This window comes from Caretta caretta, chromosome 5 (genome assembly GCF_965140235.1).
Source record: "Caretta caretta isolate rCarCar2 chromosome 5, rCarCar1.hap1, whole genome shotgun sequence".
Classification (NCBI taxonomy): Eukaryota; Metazoa; Chordata; order Testudines; family Cheloniidae; genus Caretta; species Caretta caretta.
Window position 1 is genome coordinate 81477651 of NC_134210.1, and position 20947 is coordinate 81498597.

General features: G+C 42.1%; 1 protein-coding gene across 5 annotated transcripts; it reads right to left on the reverse strand.

The window, feature by feature from the left end:
- Nucleotides 1-3617: 3617 nt before the first annotated feature.
- C5H5orf63 (chromosome 5 C5orf63 homolog) lies at nucleotides 3618-20790 on the reverse strand. Of its 5 annotated transcripts, none has more exons than XM_048851045.2 (5): nucleotides 20277-20790; nucleotides 9899-10020; nucleotides 5070-5126; nucleotides 4070-4116; nucleotides 3618-3783 (listed from the first exon to the last, which is right to left on the reverse strand). In XM_048851045.2, exons 2-5 carry the CDS (start codon nucleotides 10010-10012, stop codon nucleotides 3756-3758), a joined length of 246 nt encoding a protein of 81 aa, XP_048707002.1. In that variant the 5' UTR covers nucleotides 10013-10020; nucleotides 20277-20790; the 3' UTR covers nucleotides 3618-3755. The 5 variants fall into 5 exon arrangements, with proteins under 5 accessions (XP_048707002.1, XP_048706999.1, XP_048707001.1 ...); XM_048851042.2 differs by adding an exon at nucleotides 17764-17863 and having other exon boundaries at nucleotides 3618-4116; nucleotides 20277-20779; XM_048851044.2 differs by having other exon boundaries at nucleotides 3618-4116; nucleotides 20536-20778.
- Nucleotides 20791-20947: the final 157 nt, after the last annotated feature.

The following is a 20947-nucleotide window of genomic DNA, read 5'->3' on the forward strand; positions in this document are numbered from 1 at the left end:
TGAAGAAAGTAAATAAGTGTTGTTTACTCCTTTTCATAATACAAGAACTAGGGGTCACCAAATGAAATTAACAGGCAGCAGGTTTAAAACAAATAAAAGGAGGTATTTCTTCACACAATGCACAGTCAACCTGTGGAACTCTTTGCCAGAAGATGTTGTGAAGGCCAAGACTATCACAGGGTTCAAAAAAGAACTAGATACATTCATGGAGGATAGGTCCATCAATAGCTATTACCCAGTTTGGGCAGGGAGGCAAAACCATGCTCTGAAGTGTCCCTAACCTCTGTTTGCCAGAAGCTGGGAATGAGCGACAGGGGATTAATCACTTGATTATCTGTTCTGTTCATTCCTTCTGATGCACCTGGCATTGGCCACTGTCAGAAGCCAAGATACTAGGTTAGATGGACCATTGGTCTGACCCAGTATGGCCGTTCTTATGTTTGTTTCTCTGGTAAGAGACTAAGTCTAAGAGTGAGAATAGGGAAGAGTAGTAATGTTTTCTCAGGTAAATGTAGAGTGTTTAGCATTATATCTCATACATAAAATAAAGTCTTTGAAAGGGGAGGTTTTTTCCAAGATAAATGGATGAAAGTACTCTTTTATGTTAGTCATCAGGGAAATCTCTCTCCCCCAAATCCAGGAGGTCTGTATGCTCAAATCCACATTCCTTGCATCCCCAACACTCCCATTTAAGTCAACAGAAATTTAGTATGGGGAAAGCACAAGGAATGCAGAATCCGCTCTGATCCTGCCTAGGAGGCTGCGTTGGAGAGAGGCAACCTCTTTATTACACTAAATCAGGGATCAGCAACCTTTGGCACGTGTGGCCAGTCAGGGAAAGCCACTGGTGGGCCAGGACAGTTTGTTTACCTGCAGTGTCCGCAGGTTTGGCCGATCACAGCTCCCACTGGCCACAGTTCGCTGTTACAGGCCAATGGGGGCTGCAGGAAGCAGTGGCCAGCATATCCCTTGGCCCACGCCGCTTCCCACTGCCCCCGTTAGCCTTCAATGGCGAGCTGCAGCCGGTGGGAGCTGCAGGTAAACAAACCATCCCAGCCCACTAGTGGATTTCCCTGAAGGGCCGCATGCCAAAGGTTGCCGATCCCTGGGCTAGATGGACCTCCTAAAATAAAATCAATCTGGTTGACCATTGTGAAGCCTCCATCTCCTCAGTTAGCCCCAAGATAAGAACTTCATTTGTGATCCATGGAAATAATGCTATTATAAATCTTGTTAGCATTCACATTAAAATACGAAGTATTAGAAAAATACCATGTGTAGTTAACAATAAAACTCCCCACCCTCCATGTGAATGAATAAGGCACAGACAAGTCGTCCTCTTCTGACCTGATCAGAAAGGTTTACTTTTGGCTCCTGAGATTTCCCACACAGAACATGTAATAAAAACAAGGGAAAATACTACTATCTCAGGTATAGCTACGACTTGTTGACTATTCCAAGTTCTGCCACTGACTCACCTTGTGATACAGGGCAAATCACATAACTTCTCTATGCCATCTGTAAAATAGGGGTAACAATGCTTTGCCTTTGTGAAGTGCTTTGAGATCTACTGGTGAAATGCACTATACAGTTCTATTATTTTATCAAAAAAAATTAGTCAGGAAAAACTCTGGCTCTGTGAAATTTTCCTATATTTTGGAAAGGAACCAATTAGCACTTGCGTGCTGACATAGAGGCAATTCAGACCCACGTTTTAAAGGCTCCTTCTCAATATGCTTCTTTAAGGGGTAGCCTAAACTTTATAAAGTCTCCCTGGCCTTGCACAAATACAAATAAATTACTTCCCCTCTGAGCACACCCCCTCGGTGGTTGAATATGACTATGGATGGGGCAGACCTGTTTTTCAACATCCAGTGCAGGAAGGGTGCTTTGATACAATGGATGTTGAAACCTGTTGTGGATTTGATTGGGGGGGGAGGTGTGAGAGAGAGAGAAGACACAATGCCTTTAATTTGGCCCTGGTGCAATCATTTATACCTGTGCAAAGTTCTGATGTGCTAATATTTTCCATATCCTTTGTACTTTGCACTTGTGTAAGTGGTCGTGCCACGGCAAGATAGCTGAGAATCAAGGCCAAGGAAGTGGCAAAGTGGACCTAAGAATAAAAAGGGGAGGAAGTAGTTTATCAAAGGCCAGAGTGATAAGGTGTTATACAGATGCAACAGCTGGGTATACTCTCAGACTCATGAGGTAACAAGCCCTTCTGTTACCTTCTACGTCAAATGGCTAATCTGAGTTGTTGAAGGAGAGTTTTCCAAAACAAGACTATGCTATTGGGTTAAGTAGATATTTTTACTGTGGGTTTTTTTTTGTTTTTGTTAATTTAATATAGTTTCAATTACATTCCTGCCTCTTTCATTCATGATGCCCACCTTTCTGCAGGACTCAGAGAGAGGGCACAGGTTTCTGAAGTTCTGTTGACTCTGAAAACTAGTGTGAAATTCTGTAGTGAATGCTTGATCTTAATTTGGTAAGACTGTCTGGTGCTTAATGTGTGTCCTTGTTTGGAATTTTCTAAGGATTGAGAATGAGGAAGAGACCCACCTTTTGATAGACAGGCTTCTTGTTTAATTTCCTAATTCTGGAAGGTGCTCAGATACAACAGTGCTGAGAAGAACAGAAATGTAGTAATTACATTACTTTTTGTTTGGACAGATTGATTAAATAGACTGAAAAAAAAGCACACTTTTCCAATACTATTTAGTTAGTACTATAGCCTGTTCAGCCTAAAGGACAACAATTAACTTTCTCAATTCATCCTCCTCCTTAAATATATGTAAGGAGTTCCATCTACCCACATTATTCTTTTCTGCCCTATGATGCAAAAATGCACTAGTAGAAGCTGCCTCACCCCCTGCGATACAAGTACACTTGCCAGTCACTAACTTAAGATACAGTGATGTCACAGATGGGACTAAAATTTCAGTTTTCTCTGTTCTGTCACAGAATATAAGGGCCAATCTACACTACTGAAAAGACTGTTAACCCTAAATCCAAGTACTGTTCCCATAATACGATTAGAGAATCATGTTTTCTGTGCCCCCTGGCAAATTAAGAAAAAGCCCTGGTATGACATGGGCATCCTTAATTGTGGCAGAGAACCACATGCTAGCATGTTTTCTTTTTAATAGCTTCTCCCTTAGGCTCAGGTTACACTATCTTATCTCATGCCAGCAGATTTACAAGGAAACTCTTAGGGTGTTTTAATTCCAGAGAGTAAAATGAAGGTAGTAGGTAGCACAGAGTGGCATGTTTGCAGTGTTAAATCTTGTTTCAAGGAAAAATTGGGCCCTCTTGGTTCAATTTAACTTTCACTTATACTTTTACTTGAGTACTAAAGAGCTCAAATTTCTCAGTTTAACATAAGCAGACATTTTAGGCTTAAGTGTAACATGTTCATACTGTTTTTAAAAAAAAACAACTCAGTTTTTACAGGTGAATAACAACTAAATCTAGGTCTCTGATTCTATACAAGAGTATAAGTTTGATTTTTTTTTTTAAATCCCCCTCCCCACTTAACAGCTCTCCTTTCTACTTCAAAATAAGCATTTGGGGATACACTGTGAAAGTCTTACAGAAGAAGCTTCATACAGACATAACTTAAATATTCCTTTATTGTCAGTGCAGGGTGTATTAATGATCTGAAAATGCATTTCATTTTATCTGCTGCGGTGGAATAGCACTTGTTCTCTCATTGAAAAACAAAACCATCTAGGATAGCAGATGAAGAGTTGCTATTCAGTCATATGGGCTTCATCATTACTACAAAATGAAATATAAATCAAATAACTAAAATTTTAATGTTAAATATGTACATTACATTCCAAAGAAAATATGGTTTGATAATGTATGCAACAGTTTCAAACCATTTGTTCAAAATCCCTTCAATCCACTGTCAGAATGGTTGCATTTCCTTCATTGGTTTTCATCATTTTGAAACTCTAGCTTCACAAGCTGGTTCTCAAATTTTTTAACATCTACCCGATGCTTCATTAGGAACTGCCCATTTAAATGAAAGACAGGTATGTCATACTTATATCTGTCATACCACACTGAGTTCTCTGGAAGGGTGATATCCACTTCCTGCAAAATAACCTTTGAAAGAAAAGAACTAAATGTTAAACATTTTATAACATTGGACACTTTTTAATAAAAATAGCTGCTGTCTTTCATCGAATTTCAGATTTACTTTAACAAAATGGGTCAAATTTTCAGCAGGCCTCTATATTAGCCCCGCATGGGTCCCTGGATTCCCAGTGAGGAACTGTACCACATATGATCTTGGTCATTTTCTTTCTGCAGGTGGGTCGACAGACATTTTCTGTTTTGCTCATGGGTGCAGCATTTCTTTGTGTCTACTGCTGCTTGCACCACTTGCTCTAAATTCAAGCAACTGAGGTTCAAAAACTGGTCAAAATGCACTACACGCAGTTGACAGAATATTAGTTGGGGAGGATGGTGGGAAAGTACTTTCAAGTGACACAGGGCAAAGAATATTTGATGGACCTGCCTCACAGCAGTTTTGCTGCAAACTGCATTATAAACTTGAGATATATGTACATTATAGTCCAGTGGTTCTCAAACTTTTGTACCGGTGACCCCTTTCACATAGCAAGCCTCTGAGTGCGACCCCCCCCCCTTATAAATTAAAACACTTCTTTATATATTTAACACCATTGTAAATGCTGGACGCAAAGCAGGGCGTGGGGTAGAGGCTGACAGCTCGTGACCCCCCCATATAATAATCTCACAACCCCCTGAGGGGTCCCAGCCCCCAGTTTGAGAACCCCTGTTACAGTAGCAAAAGTTTTTTTTAAATGCAACATTGCATTCATTGGTTTAGTTTGCTAATGCTTACTTGAGCCACAGAGTCTGAAAATGCTTTTGAATAATAAGTTTTATGGAAATCAGTGCTAAAACTTTCTTGAAGAGGTTGCCCATGAAAGACTAATGGATGCAAATAAAATCAAGCAATTTTTCTTTTACAAAGAAAGGTCCCTGATTAACTATTCTTTCTCTATAATATACACAGTACTGTATTGCATTACCCTGTTTTTATATGGCTCAAGCACTTCTTTTGCTTCATCACATAGAGGGCACGGGTTCTAAAGGAAAATATGAAGATCATCTTAAAATAATCAATAAAACATACCTAGAAACAAGTTACATGCTATCATTATTCCAAATGTTCTCTCCTCATTGCCACATCATTTTCAAAATCTCATTTTAATCAGCACAGCATAGATTGCAAGTTTAAAAATTCTTTTTTATATAAGTAATAAAAAGAAAATCTCCCTTTTTATCCGGTCAACACCTCTAAGATTTTTGACTCTACCTTTAATTTGTGACCACAGTAAAAATATTTTTGAAATGGTGCAAGTTCTAAAAGCTGACACAGCTGCATGGTTCTGAAGACAAGTTATAGGATAGTCATAGGGTTGACTTCTACAGTCACTTCCCAAATGTATATCTGGAAAACTTTATTGACTTCCCTGGAGTCACTCCAGATACACATCAGTGTATGTTATTTGGCATATAGTAATTTAACACAAAATATAGTGAGGAAAAACATGATGGTTCTGTCTCTTTGGTGTGAAGTACTGTTCAGAGATGGAAAATGTCTATTCCTTTCCTCCCTCCCCAAAGCTTTATTAGGGTATGTCTACATAGTAAAAGGTGTGCAGAGGCTAGTCTGCCAGAGCCAGCTTGAATTCAGCTTGTGTGAGTAACAGCAGTGAAGACAATGCAGTATAAGTTTCAGGGCAGGTAATACAAGCGCAGCACGGACCCTACCTAGATACACACTTGGCTCATTTGTCTGTGCTGTGCTCTCTTCACTGCTGTTACCCATGCTAGCTGGAGTCAAGCTAGCTTGGGTAGGTAGACTAGGCTGTGAAGACACACCCTTAATGTTTGAAACCCTATGCAAGGTGCTAAAGGTGACAACAAGTTTGGAGTGCAGCTGCTGCTGTTTGTAACTTGTGGAAGAGCTGGTGATGGTGAATCAGCTGACCAAATGTGTTATTGAGAAGGGCTGACAGAATTTTGTTGCATGTAATCTGTTGTAACAGACTAGACTCTTCAAACTAAACTATGGGATGCTCAACTCTTTATGGGTTATTACTAAAAGAAAGATTGCTAAGGTAGCGGAGCTGGTAAAATGAGCTGGTAGGGGCAGAAAGGCAAACAGACACACTATTTCTCCTTACTAAGGGCTTGTCTAAGCATGCAGGTTGCACCATTAGGATTTGAAGTGGTTTAAGACCTGACTTAGTTAAAACAGTGCAGTTTTAGTGCTTGGATACTCTATCAGTGTAGGTATACATTTACAGGCACAACTTAAACCAGGTTTAAACTGGCAAAGAGTCCTGTGGCACCTTATGACTAACAGATGTACTGGAGCATAAGCTTTCGTGGGTGAATCAGGTTTAAACTGATTGTCCACATGCAAACTTACACCAGTTTAAATGCAGAATCACACCTTTAAGTTAACTCAGGAAACTGTGTATTTAGACCAGGCTGTTATCAGTTTGAATTCACACTTTGTTATTTTGATGCAAGTCTGTGCAGGGACACTTATTTTGGATTAAGAGTTCAATTATTTTGATTGAACTACAGTTAAATAAACCAAGCCTTGTATTGAAATAAGTAAAGGTTTGGATCTAAAACTATCTAGCTATTTCGTTTCCAACCTCTGTGTGGGGACAAGTGCTAAGCAACAAAGCAAGTCATGGCACTTTACTCCTTTAATAAAGCCAGCACTGAGTTCCAATGGGAACTATGCTGAGAAATAATTCTGACTAGCCAAGGGTCTCTGCAAACAGACTTTAAACTGCTTTAATGGGACATTCAGCAGCTTGTATATATGTTCATGTCTTTCTGAAAGTACTCAATTGCCCTGGCAGCAAACAGAATTTGAATTTAATACAGAAGAGAGAGATGCAGATGTGCTGGGCAACAGAAGAGGCTGAAAGGAGAGGTTTTTATTTATACAATACGTTCTCACTTATGCTAAGCCTCATTCATACTTACTCCTGTCCTTACTTTAAAAAAACAAAACAAAACAAAAACCGAAACCACAAGCCTGGGGTGAATGGGGATAAACAGAGATCACAAATTGGTCTATTAAAAGCAGCCTGCAGTTTAGTGAGAGCTTGTTTTATAAATGCCAGTGATATGACACGTTCTGAGAGACGTGAAAAGTACGTTACTTTAAGCACGTATTCAACAAAAGAGGCCAATTTAGAAAACTGTTTCAACTTTGCTATCAGAAATTTGGTCACAGAATTTCACATTGCTAATCAGTATGTATGCACAATAATCATGCAAAAGAGCGTTTTCTAATTCTTAATCTCTAAAATTAATGCCAGTACTACCTACATTATTGCCCTTTGGAGTATGAAAAAGCACAGTGCTGGATCAGATGGCAGAGACAGAGATGGGACTTTAAAGTATGTTTCCTCATATAACACACATTCCACTGATAAGAAACAAGTGCTGACTTTTCTTTTTCTAGAAAGTCCACACCTTTGTAAAATAATCTAACTTTTTTCCAGGTTGGGTAGGAAAAAAAACAAACATTACTTGATGATGGAGCCTCTCCAGTCTCATCTTCTCTCAGCAAATTCACACTTTTTTCATTTTATTTAAAATTCACAGCAGTTTACACTTACATAGAAACTTTCATCTTAAGAGCATTTTGCAATCTGTATACGTGCACCAGTATAAGACTCCTGAGTCCTTTCAGGACCTACATGTAAATCCGTGGTAGAGATCATCCTTGAATCAAGGGATTGCCAGTCAAAATCAATAAATAATATGCTACAAAAACAATGTACAGAAGGTAAAACTTTAGCCAAAGACACCAAATGAAACTCCTCTTCCTATGAAAAGTGAAGTGGGATCATTAATACTTTTGCAAAGAACACAGGATCTCAGTTAAGGTTTGTTAGGGGGCTTATTCCTTCACCCACTTACTTCCCTGGTCCTTCTCGCATGAACAGAGAGCAACAATACCCAAAGTCCAAAGGTGCAAACAATTCAATGTTTATTGGGGTGAACTTCCAGCAAGCATGATTCCAGTTTCCTTCCTTAGTATCCTCCTTCCCAGCTCTGACACCACAGAGCCTTACACCTGTGTCCCTGTTCCCATTCCTACCCTTAGCCAAACATGATTCCAACTTCCTTACTCCCATTCCCTGTTCCCATTTCCCCCTTTAGCAAAGCATGATTCCAATTTTCTTACCCCTGTTCCCATCTCCCCCTCCCATACCCACCCACTTCCTCACTGACTACAGATTATATAGTAAAACTTGAGTTCTGCTTAGCTATACTTTAACCAATCATTTTCCTGAAATTTAACTAACCAATCCTAACATATTGTAACATGATTATGTAACCAATTATATCCCAGCACCTTAATTAGTTTACACCCAGCAAAATTAATTGTACAGCAGACAGGAACAATCACAGAACCAGACAGAGATTATACAGACAAACAATAGCAAAGTGGGAACTATAATGACTAGACAATATAGAAGTGAGGATTTCACATCCCAGCTATTGATAAGTGAGTTTTTGCCAGACAGGATGCTATCAAACTAAGTTTTCTTTTACATTTTCTAGGCACTTCCCTTTCTCTGGAGGTGATAGGAATACAATCCTGTCCGGATAGTGCCTAACAGCCCAATAGCACCTTATTTCAATGTGACTAGTTTGGAATGTGAGGAGGTGACCGGTCGCTTCCCAGCTTATGGCTGCCTCTGCTGCTTAGCCAAAGGCCTTAGCCTAAGAACAGGGCCTCAGACTGTCACAGTAAGAGAAGGCCCTTACACCAGCAGACAGTGATTTTGATTCTTTCTTTTATACCTCTAGAACTAGCCAAGTGATAAGAATACACCTAAATTCTTAAAGTACAGGCCTTTGCAGACAGGCCTGAATATCTTTATCCTAACAGGGGTCTACACTGAAAAGTGACTATATACAAATAGCCCCCATTCCTACTTCACTGATGTGCTTTCTGGGTGCATTCAGAGTCCTATCTGCTCAATCTACAGACAAAAACTACTCGTCGCTTTTTACTCCTGTTAACGCTGCAGAGCCACCAAAGCCCAGAGGGAATGGGTTGGATTTTATTTCTCCTGGTGCATCATCGATAGAACTAATGTTAAACCTTTTCAGGCCCACTGACAGATTTTGCACAGATGTCATTGAGGGCCTAATTGGCCTTCAGCACTTCTGTTAGGATAATAATATATGATAAATAAAGAACTTGCCTTACCGTCCAATCCCAGGTCAAGCCACTTATGGTCTACTCTACACAGTAGCTAGGAGGGTGCTTCCCAGTATGAGCAGGCACTTGTGCTAGCTCTATCTGAGTGAACGTGCTAAAGATAGCAGTGTGGCCATGACGGCACCGGCAGTAGCTTGGGCTACCAATCCAAATACGTATGTGGGAGTTGGGCATGATTGTACTTGGGTGGCTAGCCCAAGCAGCCTTCCATGCCACCATGGCCCCACTGTAATTTTAGCAAGCTAGCTTGAGCAGAGCCAGCTGGGAAGCGCCCTCCCGCCATTGTGTAGACATAGTCTTAAATAAAAGAACTTTTAACTTGTAAACTGGGTCCACTAGCTAAGGAGTCACTGAGGCACAATAATCCGACAACTCCGTCTTGCCACTTCTATAGAGTCACAGAGTAGAACCAGACTATGAGTCTCACCCAAACGATGCCCACACAGTAAGCTGTATGGAACTAAATCTCTCTACCTCTAAAAGATGAAGGGCTGAGCCTTTCCGTCTGGGATCTATTTGAACCTACAGTTCCTGGAAGGCTGATATTTAGGCCTTCCTGTCTGGCTTTACAAACTAATTTTTTACCTTGGTGAACAAAGTTAACACTGGTATATTTGTAGTGGCTGCACACAGTCGTTTCCATAGTGGCCTAGAAGAATATTTTGCTAGCTGCTTTGCTGTACTCTGAAACCAAAGCATCTTTTATCCTGTTAAAACAAAAAACAGAAATTACATGCATGGCATAGTTTAATTTTTCACTAAGCTATAGCTCAGAAAATCCAATAATAAGGCAGAAGTGGTGGTTCCATGGGAGTTCTGAAATACAAACTCAAGCAAACCATTTTCACAACACTTCTGTGTTCACAGCCTCCGCATATTAATCTTTAAAAAAAAAAAAAAATTATGCAGCGGCCATATTATCAATTTAATGTAACCCAAGAAGCTCTATTTAAAATTTAGATTTCATTTTCTTGCTGCAGTGCCTTTGCTAAATTCTCTTACATAAATGCTGACATAAATACATAACAATGTTTCAACTAGACATATGCCAGTAAGAATTACACAATACTAACAGAATGCAAACTGCTGTGCTTTGAACTGCTGTAATCTTGCCGATTTGCTTGACACAAAATATTCTACTTACTCAAAATTGTTCCATCAAACTAGTTCTGTATCTAATCAGAATGTTAAAATAATGCTTCCTGAAGCAAGTTAAAAAAAAACAACACAACAACAAACTACAGACAAGATGATTTAACTTTAAGGGCGAGCAAATTGTCTTGTTCTTTCTGCAAGAGCAAACTAATTGATGAAAGATGTTGATGGGTTTAGGGTCTGTTTGGTTTTGGTTTTTTTCAGTGAAGTTAGTGCAGGTGCAGTATGCCAAGCTGGATACTGAAAACTTTCACCCATACAAGAGCATGAATAGCAATACTGCTTTCTCCATAATAGCCTACCAATGAGTCTTAACCTTGGCTTCTAAGGATCACCTGTAGAATTGAGAGACTTCTTTATTCTCCATGTCTGTTCATTCTTTGGCCTCTGTGTTACGATTGTCAGCAAAGATGTCAATTCTGATGGTGGTTATTGTGGATATCTATTCATTAGAAACTGCACTAGGACCACCCACCCATTTTACATAGAGTTAAATCCTACTGTTCTTGGACAAAATTTACATTGGCTTTTGCTAACTATAGATAACTTTATATTTCATTTGAATGTATTTGAAAGCTGTGGTAAGTGTGGGGCACAACACAGAGCAAAAGGAATAATCAGCTGTGTATGAAAAGCATATCCCAAGAACCCTATTAAATAGAACTGAGTTGAAGTGTGCCCTAAACTTTGAGCATTAATACTGTAAAGTAGGGTTCAGTCAATGCATTAGATAGGCAAGTTAAGAAAAACACGAAGTCCAGCTTCTTAAAGCTAAAGGAGCAGTTATTTCAAAAGAAGAATAGACTTTACAGAGAGGTAATTTGGCCAACAGACCCTCCCATCACACAAGAACAAAATAATATATTGGAAGAACTGTTTCAGAGGAACAGCCGTGTTAGTCTGTATTCGCAAAAAGAAAAGGAGTACTTGTGGCACCTTAGAGACTAACCAATTTATTTGAGCATGAGCTTTCGTGTAGCTCACGAAAGCTCATGCTCAAATAAATTGGTTAGTCTCTAAGGTGCCACAAGTACTCCTTTTCTTTTTGGAAGAACTGTGAATCTGAACTTTATATTAACTTAGTTAATTTCCTTCCTAAATGAAAAGCCATACCAATAGTGACACATCATCCTGACTGCACTGTCTAGGACTTTTGTCTTTCTTTGGGAGGCAAGGTAAAAACAATTTGCTATGCTCCCAGGACAGTCTTAAGCAGAACATGTGCCACAGATGAGAGTTATATTTGCTAAAAAAGGGAAGTTATGTCTAATGTGCTAAATCACAATTTTGCAAAAGTGGTTAATCTATAATTCGATGGCCTACTTTCAGATGCTGGAAAAGAATTTGGACATGTCACAAACATGCAAAAGAAGGCGGTTGAGATGAAATACATTGTAATTCACAGGCTGTTGTGATTGTGTTCCACTACTACTTCTGGATGGAATCAGCTGGTTAACTGTGTCTCATATGCTCTATACTGCTAACAGACATTCTCCTGTAATTCAATTGGTAGGGTCTTCTGGAGCAGGAGGATCTGAGTTGTATCCTTGTTTTCACCACGAAGTTCCAGGTGACTGTGATACACAACACAGTGCCATTAGTGTTGGCTAGAAGTCCTTAGGCAGTATGACGGGGTGTTCACCCTACAACCTACACCAGCACCAAAAGGAAGCTGAGAAAGGGCCAATTAGTATGATAGACCACACACGAGGGACTTAGGCTGAAGAAGTAACCCCTGACTGGAGAAAGAAGCTCAGCTGTACAGGTGTGGGCTGGGCTAGTATACAATCAGGAAGCTGGCAACACAAAAGGTTACAGGAAGGAAGTCTACAGCCACCCTCTGTGTACTAGAGGGAAAAGGAGGGAAACCAGGGAAAGAGTAGGAACCTGACCCTGAGAGAAGGGTGGACCCAGGAAAGAGAAGAATGAAGAGGAAAACAAAGGCCCTGGAATCTTTGTAGAAGGGGAAGGTAAGGCCAAAATTGGATTCCTATGCCCCTTCTTCCCTAACTCCTGCATTCCCTCCTCTGCCCCCAGGTAGTTGGTCCGCTACCTCCAGTGGCGGCACATAGCTCCCGGGGAACCAGCTGTGCGGCTCCTCTTCCTTCTGCCCTTACCACCAGCTGCCATCCAGCACCTATAGCAGAGGTGGGCAAACTATGGCCCGTGGGCCACATCTGGCCCGCAGGACCGTCCTGCCTGGCTCCTGGCTGGGGAGGCTAACCCCCAGTCCCTCCCTGCTGTCCCCCCCTCTGTGCTGCTGTGCAGGTAGCACGGCTTGCACCCGCCCACCTCCCAGGCTTTCCAATAAGCTAGTCCTGCCGCTCTGAGCCGCATGGGGGGAGAGGGGGTTGGATAAGGAGCAGGAGGTCCCAAAAGGCAGTTGGATGGGGCAGAGGTTGTGGGGGGGGACAGTCAGGATTCAGGGAGCAGGGGGTGGGGTGGGGTGGGGGGCCCTGGGAGGGGGGGGGACAGGGAGCAGGGGGTTTGGGTGGAGTCCTGGGGGGGGGGGGAAGTTAGGGGACAAGGAGTAGGGGAGAGTTGGATGGGGATCCTGGGGGGGCCGAGCAGGGAGCAGATGGGGGGTGGTTAGGGGGTGGGGCCCTAGGAGGGGACGGTCAGGGGACAAGGAGCAGGGGGGGTTGGATGGGTCGGAGGTTCTAAGGGGGGCAGTCAGGGGGTGGAAAGCGGGAGGGGGTGGAGAGGGGGCAGGGGCCAGGCTGTTTGCGGTGGCACAGCCTTTCCTACTCGGCCCGCCATACCGTTTTGCCGCCCCCATGTGGCCCTCTGGCCAAAACGTTTGCCCACCCCTGACTTACAGCATTATGATCAGCTCCCCTGCTGCAAAGCGTAACCCCTGCTGGAGCCGCTCCATGCTTTCCCAAGCCTTGCAGTTTGGAGGGGCAATGCCTTTTTGCCTCCCCAAACTAGGCCCATCTTAAAAGGGGGAGGGGCATGGTCCCCTTACCTGCCTGATTCTGGCACTGGTGGAAGAAAACCTGTGGGAGGCAGAGTAGGGAGCAGCAAGGTTGAAGACTGAGCAGACCTTGGCTGCACTTTGTAGGGTCCCTGGGCTGGAATTTGGAGTAGTGGGTGAGCCTGGGTTCCCTTACCAGCCACTGAGTGAGTACCCCATAATAGGCAGCCACAAACTTTTTCTCTTGAGCCATGTGGCAATCTGTTTGTACAGGGTTTTACATAACTGAAGAGGTGAGCTTGAAAGATTAGCAATGTGCAAATCTGACAATAACTGGCCTCAGCAGTCCTATTTAGGAATTTTTATGTCCACAATAGCACTGAAAGTCTACCCAACACTGGATATGTTTGGAATGATAAAATGCAGCATGTGGACCTACTTGCATCCAAGATAAAAATGACAAACTATTTAATTTGAATTAATTTTAAAACATGGCAAAATACTTCTGCTACCAACCAAGCAACCAAGTTTGTCATTAAAAATAATATTTAAAAGTCTGTGTTTTTTCTTAAGTGAAACCAAGAAAAGAGTATTTTCTGAGTTCAAGAATAGGTCTTCATTGACCAGAATTATTACTGATGCTAATGAATCACTACACTGCCAACTCCTCAAGCCTATGAGTTGTGGTTTCCATAACATCCAGTCCACAAGTAGTAATATTAACTTATGTGCAATTCAAATATGATGTATGAGCTTAAATGTCATTACTTATTAACAGATGCTAGACACAGCCACAAATGCTAAGGAAATTCAACATTTATATTGCAAATCAAACTTGTATCCCATATGCCTTCCATGGAACTTACAGCCTAAAGAAGACCAGGAGCCCTGGCCCCTGGTTTATTTGCTTATGTGGTGTGAGATATTGGGGGGGGGGCCCTACTCAGCAGTTACACTTGAATAAATTGGAAGTAACTCCATTAAAGTCAATGATCCCAATTGTGGGTTGTGTTCCACCCATTCTGTACTGCCACACAGCACCTCTGAAACACCTCTGTGGGGTTGGGGGAAGATGTCATCAGATAGTATAGAGCTGCCACAGTACAGGGACTCCTGAAGTCCCTGGTTGCCAAAATAGTCCCTTGGGGAAGCTAATGCAGGTTAGAATAGCTGCTCCAACCTGTGCTAGGGAACTGGCCCAGCAGAGAGCAACCATAGCTCCTGAAGAACAGTTGAGGATCTGGCCCGGGGAGGCTCTCTGTGTTTGGCTTCTGAGTTCATTCTCCTTCTGGTGAAACAAAACATGGTTTTGGATAAAATCAAGTAATAGCTTATTGAATGTGCTGAAGGATAGATGGGGATGTAAAGTCTAGTTCCTGTCAGCAGCAAACTACTAAAAGGTAAATACCCCAGAGCGTAACGTCAATCATTGGGCCACATCTATTCTCACCAATTCATACAAGAATTCAAGTAACTCTTGGGCAGATCTATACTACTGCTTAAGTCGACCTAACTTACGTCAAACAGGGGTGTGAAACCCCCTCCCCTCAAGCGATGCAAGTTTTGCGCTGTCCACACTGGTGCTATGTCGGCAGCAGACGCTCGTGACTTCACCAGACATGCTACAGCAGCATCAGTGCAGCTGCGCTGATGTAGCACTGTTGTGCACGCCTTGCCCTGAATAGTATCTGGAGTCCATAATGTGACCAAGCAGCTCACTAAGCCTGGTCTGCACCATTGGTAGGTAGAATGCACTGGTTCCACTAATGCAGAGTGCAAAAGTCCAATCTGTATCAATCCTTCCCCTACCTCGGTTTACAAGAGGCAAAGGAAAATGTTGTGCAGATGCCCCACATGTTACACTCAACATGGGAAAAATCTGTAGCGTGGGATTTTTGTGTGGGCGTTTTTTAATGATGAAATTAAACTGCTAACAATTAATGCAGAACTTTTCAATACAGTTATTCTGAGAGCTCTTTCTGACATTTAAAGATCCTTCTCAGGATCAGCAATACATAAACAAGAAGCAAAAGAGCTTGCTAATGCCAAAATCCCTTTTATTCCATACTGTAAAGAGATGTTAATAACTTGACAAATATGATGTTCGGAAGATAAACTTGGCCAGTACTACATTCCAGAAAGACACATTGGACGAATCTATAAATAGTCTTCTCCAGCAAATAAATCCTAGTTTTCAGCATAAACTGTGACACTGAAACTACCTTAACCAGTTAATTGTTTATGAAGCTAAAGAAAAGATATGCATGTATCTTTTTTCAACTTAGTATTTTTAATAATGACATTTTCTTCAATAATCTCAACTTCAAGACACTTGATGTACTCTACTTCCATGGCTCTGAATGTATGCGACCCAGAATTATGAATATATTTGGATCTGACTAGTAAGGTCCACTTTTTCATGATTCTCTGTGCATAACCGACTGTGCAGTTAATTACAGCAGTTGCATGTGCATTTGCAGTGTTTGTGAATACTGTGTGCACATGTAATGATTAAAATTTAAGACCGAGGATCCCAAGACAGAGCAACCGTGATTCCCTGGACAAATCACAAGTACCTTTATGCAAGGGACTGCGCTGGTAACCTGTCAGGATCATTAAGTTATGTTAAATTTGAATAAAAGAGCTGATTGCAGCTGCTCTAATCTAGATGTCTAATATGGATGCATGGCCAAAAAGAAGAAAGTCTGTTTCTGCCTCTCTTTATTGCACACTAGCATGGCTGTTAGCACAGTTCAGAAATCCATAGGCCACTGACCAAACACTATTGCAGCTTCATGTGTTTGTGACTGTTCTAGAAAACTCAGAACTAAACAATTACTGTTACAGAAACTATTGTATAATAGTTACATACTATTCTCCATTTGATCTTTGGCCTGTAAATCTAGATCCACACACTGAATATGGTAAAAAGAACAGAAGCGGGAAAGAAGGCTCTATCTAAGCAGTGAGGAAAACATGCAGTCATTGACTGTAAGAAAACAGACTTGTGGCTCAGCGGGGTGCTGTATTAGAATAAAGAAAAGGAGTACTTGTGGCACCTTAGAGACTAACCAATTTATTTGAGCATGAGCTTCAAATAAATTGGTTAGTCTCTAAGGTGCCACAAGTACTTCTTTTCTTTTTGCGAATACAGACTAACACGGCTGTTACTCTGAAACCTGTATTAGAATAGCCTTTCCTCTGGAGTTCCTCATTCAAACCTAGCTCTGGTCACACATGAAAATGAATTTGCTGTTAATCTGGTCCCTTTTACCTGTTGTTTAACTTGGCAGATGCTGGTATGAAGGATGGTCCCCCAAGCAGAGACAAAGGGCAGTGCTGGGATGAGGAAACCCAGTGCCCAACAGTTGCTGTAAATGGGGGTACTGGTGGGATCCTCATAGGGTGCTGAGGGACCTTACTTGGGGGCTCTATCTTTTATATGGTGTCTCAAATTTGAAGCTGCTGTGCCTGTCTCTCTCCTTTTGCTCCACAACAAAGTCCCTCTTGGCTATGGGAAGGGAAGGGGGAACTTCTTCTATACTCCCTCCCTCATCCCCAATTCTACATGCTTCCCCCTCTCCCCCATGTTTTCTATTCCATTTGCATTAGCCTCCTCTAGCCGCATCATTGTTTTCCTTTTCTCTAGCCCCATTTTTGGGAACCTCCTTTTCTCATTTTTGGGGACTCTTCCTTTCTGAATCTCTCTGCCCAGCCTCTGCTACTGCTCAGTTTTCCTGACCAGCAGCTAAGCAAAATTTACACAATTTGGTCCATTTTACTCCTACCCAACTTATCATGAACAGCAACAGTGAAACTTACCAGACTTATCAGGTTCACTTTGCTGATGCCCCTGCTCATGAAAGGAACTTGCCAACTGACCATTTGTGAGTACATATTTAAAGTCTTGCCAGTGACCCATTATTTGATTCCCCAAATGATGTAATGACTGGTAGTCTTCGCTCATGACACGCGTGGTACTGGATTAGCAGGGGTACTGCATGTTAGGCTTGGTAGAGTGCTCTTTCCTTTGCAGACAGAAGGTTAATAAATAGTAGGGGTGGAGTATTTTTCCTGGAATTCTAAACAAGTTAAAAGATCCTAAACATACTGCAGTTCATAAAGTCTTGAAGTACTATTTTTTTCCAAGAGCACACAGCACTTTTTTTTTTTTTTAAAAGTCTTGAGGGAAGAACCAATTTCTCATGTCAGAATTCATTCATTATAAGCATATTCTGTATCACCATTTTAATATTTACTTCAATGGGGGAATGTTACAAAATCTCTGCACGCTGTTATAGAAAATGTTCTGAAAATAAACTATCAGCACCTTCTCCCACATCCCTTCCCTCCCTTAATTATAATACTTTAATCTCACCTGGGATGGAGTGCTGTAGGACTGTAGCATTTTCTTAAAGATATCATTTCATGGTAATGCACAGGGGCCTATGTTTAGTTGCAGACAATGGCATTACACCCTAAAATATATTGAGTCAACATTCTTGACTTTGACCAGATATATATTCTAAATTCAAAGCATACTGACATACAGTATATTGCTGTAATAGTTGTGAAACACAGCTGTCTTTCTGAAAGATATGCAATCTTGTATATAATGGCTAGTTAAAGTAGGATTTATGAGTTCAAAAGCACATTTTAAGTGTCTTCATTTGAGCTATCAAATAAAACCTCAGAGTGAAGTGATCCATTCTACAAGAGGGGGGAAAAGATTCTTAAAAGAATTTTCTTTCCCATTGTCCTCCTTTCTTTTTGAAGATATTTTCTGAATTCTCAATATCCTCTACAGATTGGAAGTCAGATTTTATTAGAAAAGTTTCTCACTGTTAATAACTTGGCTAGCAAATAATATACATAGGTTTGAGGCTTGTTCTGTTAAAGGAAAGCAAGCATATGTTAAATGTATAGACATACCAAAATGCCTACTTTGCCACTTACAAATGACATTTACGCTACCACTTGCTTATTCTGATTGTCTATTCCTATCACTTTGATTGCAATAAGTAGAGGATAAAGTTATTTAGAAGACCACTAAAGAGCATAAAAAAAGCATATATAATGCACAGAAAGTGCTAGAATTTCAGTAACCACTTCTGAACAATACAAATGCGTTTCAGTCATGGGTTTTATTTTCAGGGACAAATTTTGATAAATTATCCAAGTTCTGCACAGAACTGCAAGTCTACTTCTGTATGCAACTCCCCCAAATACACATTGAACAATGGACTGCCAAATGGCTAAACATCTGTCTGCATGCACAAATTGCTTGAATGTGTGCAAAATCATACAACACACATTTTTGTGCCCATCAGCGGGCCTCTACTTCTTAAAATACTTGGCCTCCAGTGTCTTTTTTTTTATTTCATTCGAAATTGTGATCTTCCTGTTGATCAAATGGCTCTCTCCCGTGGCCAGTAATCAAGTTATTTGACCATAGCTGCTGATAATCAGAAATCAATTAAAGGCAGAAATTGTAGTATTGGGTAATCTAATTTATATTTTAATACAAATTATTTGTTTTTTGTGGATTTGATCACATTGACTAGTGACGGTACTTTATATGCTTACATACAGAATATGTACAGTAACTATCTTATTAGCAAAACCAGAAAGGTGGTGGTTTTATAATGAATGACAAGGTATAAGAAGTGTGCTGGAAAAGGCTAAGTGTATTTGGAAACATCTACATTATCAAAAGTGCTATTGTATAAAATATTTATTTAACATTATTTGCAACACTAAGATGCATATTGAAGCATGCTACAATATCATTTACTGATACATCCTTAAATTAGGTCAAAACAAGTATTGGGTTATAGAAAATGAATGCTGTTCTACTGAAAAGCAAGTTTATCCGACAAACAAGTTGCCTGTGTGCATGTAGTTATATCTGCTTATGTCGTTGGTAAAAATAAGGGCCAAGATTTCCCATTCAGACCACAGTGGTAAAAATGTATGCTGCTGGTATACACTAGCACTCACCTCATGGCTTGTCACTGGTGGAGCTGCACCAGTGCTAGACAACTGTTGGGAGGATTTCTGATAATGTTTATGAATGTTTTAGTTTTTTTCCCTCCCACTCTAAACCCTCCTTCAGTATCTCCCCTCCGTTTGCTCTACATCAGGGGTGGGCAAACTTTTTGGCCTATCTCCCCTGGCGTTTGCTCTACATCAGGGTTCCAAAACTGTATGGAGGGTCAGGTAGGGAAGGCTGTGCCTCCCCAAATAGCCTGGCCCTCTCCCAGGACTCCTTGTCCCCTCCCCCCCACCCCAAACCTCCGCCCTATCCAACTCCCCCCCGGCTGCTCAGAGCAGCATGTCTGGCAGCCACGCGGCCAGGAATTTCCCCAGCAGTCTGTCTGTCTGCAGCTATTGGCTGCTGTCTTGTGCTTAGATTGTAAGCTCCTTGGGGCAAGGACCCTCTTTTTTGTTCTCTTTATACACTACCTACCACTAGGGTCTTGGTTCAAGACTGGGGCTCGTAGGTGCAATAATGCACTTAACTCTGACTAATAAATTCTTAGTGGAAACATGGTGTAGATGTGTCAAGTCAGGGGGAGCCTATGAAATCAATGGCGGAAGCACAACGCCTCTCCAGACAGCCACTTCTGATTTATTACTTATCACTTTGGGGCACTTAATTAAATCAGGCCTGTTAACTAGTGGGGAGAAGACTGTGTAACACTGCACACACGTGCTGGTCCCCGAGTCTGGGGTGAGTTTTCTTTGAAACCCCCCCTCCCTGCCTTTTGCAGAGTCATTTGTCAAATGCTCTTTTGCACTAGCATTTGCTCCGCTCTGGAGCGTCACAGCGGCCCCAAGCAGTGAACTGCCTAGCCCCGAGCACGTCAGAAGGACCTCGCTTGTTCTCACCTGCGTGGCCCAGGCTCGGGGCTAGTCCACCGCCTCTTACACCGACACCCACCCGCTTGTGCAGAGACTCCGCCGCGTGCCCTGGTGCCCAGCGCCAGCGGCCTGGTGGCTCCAGAAGGAAAGCGGGCGCCGCTCACTCCAGCTGCGCTGTCGCTTGAAACCGGGGCCTCTTCTACACAACCCAGCGCCTGGCCCAAGCGGAGCGAAGCAGGGGCACCGCGGAGCTGTGAACACACCGATCCTGCGTCGGGCTACTCACGCGGCTGCCGCTGCCCGGGGACGGAGCCTCCAGCTCCCCTGCGCCGCGGCCCGGCCCTCCCCGCTCCAACAGCAGCGCCTGCTCCGCCCCAGCCGCTCCCCCGGGACACAGGAACCGACCAGCAGCAACTTCCTGACACTGCTGCTTGCATTGCACCCGCCACCGCTTCGGCGTCCCCGGCCGGCCGGACACAGCCTCGCGCCGTGCCCGGGAGTTTACACTCACATCTCCAGGCTCGCCCCGCCTCCTGCCCTGTGTTAAGTTGTTGCTCCTTAAAGAAGTTCTTTGCTCCGCTTTGTTTTCCTGCCCAGGGAAGGCTCCAGTCCGCTAATAAAATAAACAAAGAAAGTGTAACCTTCACCCTGCATGGATTATTTGAAAGCAACCCCTAAAGGTTTCCCCAAATAGTGCA